Here is a 4,867-nt window from a genome sequence, read left to right on the forward strand (position 1 = left end):
TATATATATATATATATAGATATATATATAGATATATATATATATAGATATGGGAGAATGTACGAAAAAAAACAACAACAGACGAGGACAGGTGGTGTAAACAACAAATGGATGTATTAGTTTGACGCTCAGGAATACAGAAAGTCTTTAACGTTTCGAGCTACACTCTTCAACAGAAAGAATACGGAGAAAACAAGGAGAAAAACATGGAGAAAAAAAATTGAATGGTCTGGTCAACGATCTACCCATATATATGTGAATGTGTACATATATGTGTGTGTACGTACAATATATGTATATATATAATGTATGTATATAATATATGTATGTATGTGATCATAAGTCGTTTATATAGCATTCAAAGCGTTCCCCCAACATGACCGCGGTCCAATGACTGGAATAGGGAAAAAATTAAAAGGCATATAACAAAATCTGTAAGCAATCTTTCAGGTCAATTTTTAGTGCAATATATCTATTAAAAAATACCAAGTTGATGTTTTAATGAAGGTTTACTTTGAGCAACATTTTCGCCCAAAATCCACAGCTCAATCTTTGCAGTTCTCATTGACTGCGATCATTTTTTTCTCTGACTTTCTGTTTCTATCGTTAAATCTAGTTTCACTTCCATATCGCTTATGAGCAACTTACTTTATGATGGCAATATTGTTATAGCAATGATTTTTTTTATGTAAGCAATATTGTTCATACACTTATGTGTGTGTGTGTGTGTGTGTGTGTGTGTGTGTGTGTGTGTGTGTGTGTGTGTGTGTGTGTGTGTGTGTGTGTGTGTGTGTGTGTGTGAGAGAGAGAGAGAGAGAGAGAGAGAGAGAGAGAGAGAGGCATTTATGAGCTCGAACTATGACAGAAAAGATTCTTATCCTATGGATTCAAAATCTATGTTGAATGCTACCTATTACATCAAATAAACTCTGTCAAATTAAACTATCAAATTAGCATTTACAAACGTTTCACTAATGTAAATTAACAGCACTACCTTAAATCTTAGTACAAGATGCTCACAGAGAACTTTGTAACAACTTATCCACCATAGAGAAAGCAACCCACAGCTATATCACACAGTTCGGTTCAGTATAATACAATTAATGGCAGGTGAGATTATGAATAGCAATTAACTATAATAGGAATTATTAAGATTTTAACCACAAGACAAGTTGCATATGGGCAATCAATCTTCTGGTAGTTGAAGGTCTACGAAATTACCATGAGGTGAAGTAGTACCGTTAGTTTGTATTAGTAAAAGCGTCGATAAGTGCTAACCTGACAAAATAACTTGGCAAAACTTTATGTTGTTCGACTCCCGCGGTAGAATTTGTTCTCTTCTTTCCTGTCATAGGTCGTTCCTGTAAATATCTTAAATATTCATATCCGTTGGCTTAGCTGCCGTGCTGCAGTTAAATCTGGCTGGGTTACTGGTGAAGCTGCTAGATTTGTCCTACTTTCCTTTTATGTTGTAAACTAAGAGTTATCATCTAATAGTGTGGATTTAGTTTTATTGTTAACTTTTTGGGGACGTGATGTTATTTCGAGTAATTAACTCGTTAGTTTGCTAATATAGTTGCTTTATCAGTTTTCACTTCCACTAATAACAACAACACTAACACCATTTAGCCAACGACAGCCATCCTGCTAGAAATAAGCCAACACTACTTCAGGTTACACTTTACCGTTTTAATGAAGGAAATTCACATTGAAGAAATCAGAGCTAACTCTTTCTGAAATTACACCCTAATGTATATTGTATTTCTGGAACATTATCCAAAGTGTAATTTAAAAGAGGGAACATTCATTGTATATAGTCCACGATATATAATATGGGGAAAACAATGTGATGGCCATAAGTGGAATGTCTTTGATCATTAGTTTAATTAGTTGGGGCTGACTTAGTGACTAAACAGCAACCACAATAAAATAAGACTGATAATTTCTTACATTAACATAAAGTGAAAACTGAGTAATATAGATTGGGTGGCAGAGGTCATAGTTAGACGATTGAGCTGATTCCATTACATGACTGTACACATGTTTATTGATCCTACCCGCGAGGAATCGATAGGCTAGATCAAACTTAGCTTTGAAAGGATAACGCAGAAGCGAGAGGTATTCGTACTGAAAAACAGTTAGTCCAGTGCGCTACTGTTTCTGGCACCTCATCGTGGTTAGATCACTACAACCACCACTATCTCCACCACCCACTGATGATGATTATTAGCTTAATGAACCAATAGTGTAGAAGTTGTTGCTGTCATTGTGTAGCCTCAGGTCAGCACTGAACTGAGTGCCTGACCAAAAGCGCTTCTGCCGCAACCGTCTTGCATGACTTCATCAAAGAAAGTATCTCTCCCGTTACTTACAAGACAATTTGATGTACATCTGGCAGCTATTTCTTGCAGGCCGAGCGATTACAAAGAGGCTCCCAGTTTGGCTCGAACAATGTAAAAGGTTTACAATAGTGAAAATAATTGTCTCAAATTCGATTTCTGTTAGAAGCTGAATATTCTTCCATTAATGCTTTTAATGCCCCTGGTATGGATCTGTACAACCCTTTATGCCTTTCCTCCCGTGAGAAAAAAATTTTTTTTATCTACTTAAATGACTCCAGTATATTGTTTATCTATGTTTAAAATGAACGGCTTATTTCTCAATGTCTCTATTTAAATTATAAACAATTTCATAGAAAGACGCCATTTTTCAACCGGCGTTGGCATAAGTCTGATAATAAATAAGCAACATTAATTAAGATAGTATTCAGTAAATAAGCTAATTAATTCAACATATCAACTTAGCTGCATCGAATCTGATAAGATGTCGAGCTGCTAGAAGCGCTATGATAACGATCGAACAGATCTCTTACTTTTTATTTGCCTCATATTTTCCATTTGGCTATAATCTCGGCAATCACATTACAACAATATTATGTGCTGTCATAGAAAGAATTAATTTATATGCAGCGTTGTTCTTAACATAATTAACTACTAAATACCTAATTTTTTAAGAGTTTGTGGTCAGTTTAATTACAATTTTATTTAACAAAATTACTGACCTCCGCCAGCCTAATTAGTGACCTTATTTAGTCTAGCTCGTCGTCTTACTTCTCCTAATTATATACTTTAATAGCCTAATTAGTTCTTTTATCTAGCCTAATTGGAATCTTTGGAGACTATCCTAAATAGCGACCTTTTTTAACCTAACTGGTAACGTTATTTAGTCTAATTCTGACCTTTAGCCTTATTTAGCCTATTCTGACCTTTAACTTTATGTAGCTTAATTCTAATATATTATTCAGTTGGTCTTCTTATGACAATTTCAGTTGGTTGTGTTTGATATGTTGGACAGCGGTCAGTTTAACTGTGACACTCAACATAGTCTGTCTAGCTCAATTGAATTCCGTCTTTGCAAGAAGTTCACTAAGCGCTGCCGGAGCTCGGTCTCGTACCGGAGTAAGCAGACCAGCAAGCGACCGAGAGAAAAACAATCTTCGGCAACGTATAACACAAAACGACGTTCGAGTGGCTGACCAGAGGGCCAGGGAAGTTTTAGCCAGGAAGAACCAAGAAGATCGTTTCTTCTTTAACCTAGGTAAGTTACTTATGTTTGCATATTTGTTTTGCTTTCTCTCTCTCTCTCTCTCTCTCTCTCTCTCTCTCTCTCTCTCTCTCTCTCTCTCTCTCTCTCTCTCTCTCTCTCTCTCTCTCTCTCTCTCTCTCTCTCTCACCCACTCACTCTCTTTCTCCCTCTCTCTCTCACTCTCTCTCGCAAAATCATTAGTCTTGTTAAATATAATTTGTCGTTGTCGTTGATGGTTGTGTTACTGTTGCCATCGTTGATGCTGTTGCTTTTGTTGTTGTTTTTGTTGTTGCTGTTGCTTATATTGTTGCTGCTGTTGTTGTGGTGGTGATGGTTGTTGTAGTTGTTGTTATTGTTGTTGTTGCGGGAGCAATTATTGCTGCTATTTCATAGCTATGTACTTAAAATGCTGTGAATTTTGTGTTACATGCTCTGCATGTAGTTAGCTTTTCAATGTACGTAATGTAAGCCCTATTCTGCATTTTGTAGTTTGTTAGATCATTGATCTCTTGTGGATACAAGCATAATAGTGTGGTTAAAAACTTCGCTTTGCAGCCATAAAATCCTGAGTTTGATCCCACTGAGTGACTCCTTAAACACGTATATCTAACCACAACTTCAGGTCGATCAAACCTTGTCAATGAAACCAATCAGATGAAAACTGCAGAAGCCCTTTAGATCGAATGTATTTGTCATTGAACTTCTAACCTTTCCAAGCTGATTCTGCCTGAGAACCCTGTTAAGGGTATATGTGTCAGTAGAAAACTCAACACATGCACCATAATTTGATGAGTAACAAAGCTCAGTCGATCTAACAACTGAACGCTCATCATCGTCACCGACCGATATCCACACAATAAATATTCAAGGAATATTTTTTACAATGAAGTAAACAAACAGGGTGTGCATTGCGCTTCATGGATGTATCAAAGGTTGAACAGAAAGAACACAACAAAGAGAAGAAGTTAGACGAAAGCAGAGCAAACGTGAAACTAGATGAAAATTAACGGACGGGACATTTAGACAAAGACACTCTCTCTCTCTCTCTCTCTTTTACTTGTTTCAGTCATTTGACTGCGGCCATGCTGGAGCACCGCCTTTAGTCGAGCAAGTCGACCCCGGGACTTATTCTTTGTAAGCCTAGTACTTATTCTATCGGTCTCTTTTGCCGAACCGCTAAGTGAAGGGGACATAAACACACCAGCATCGGTTGTCAAGCAATGCTAGGGGGACAAACACAGACACACAAACACACACACACACACACACACACACACACACA

At 37.0% G+C, this 4,867-nt stretch overlaps 1 protein-coding gene across 1 annotated transcript in view; it reads left to right on the forward strand.

Moving 5' to 3' along the window:
• LOC106876847 (peroxidase-like protein) overlaps positions 1 to 4,867 on the forward strand; it is a 57,769-nt gene that overhangs the window by 5,177 nt on the left and 47,725 nt on the right. The window contains exon 3 of the mRNA XM_014925568.2: positions 3,329 to 3,597. Within this exon, the coding sequence (XP_014781054.1) occupies positions 3,329 to 3,597 (269 nt within the window). The remainder of the gene's footprint in view (positions 1 to 3,328; positions 3,598 to 4,867) is intronic.

Source organism: Octopus bimaculoides, chromosome 2 (assembly GCF_001194135.2).
Source record: "Octopus bimaculoides isolate UCB-OBI-ISO-001 chromosome 2, ASM119413v2, whole genome shotgun sequence".
Taxonomy (NCBI): domain Eukaryota; kingdom Metazoa; phylum Mollusca; class Cephalopoda; order Octopoda; family Octopodidae; genus Octopus; species Octopus bimaculoides.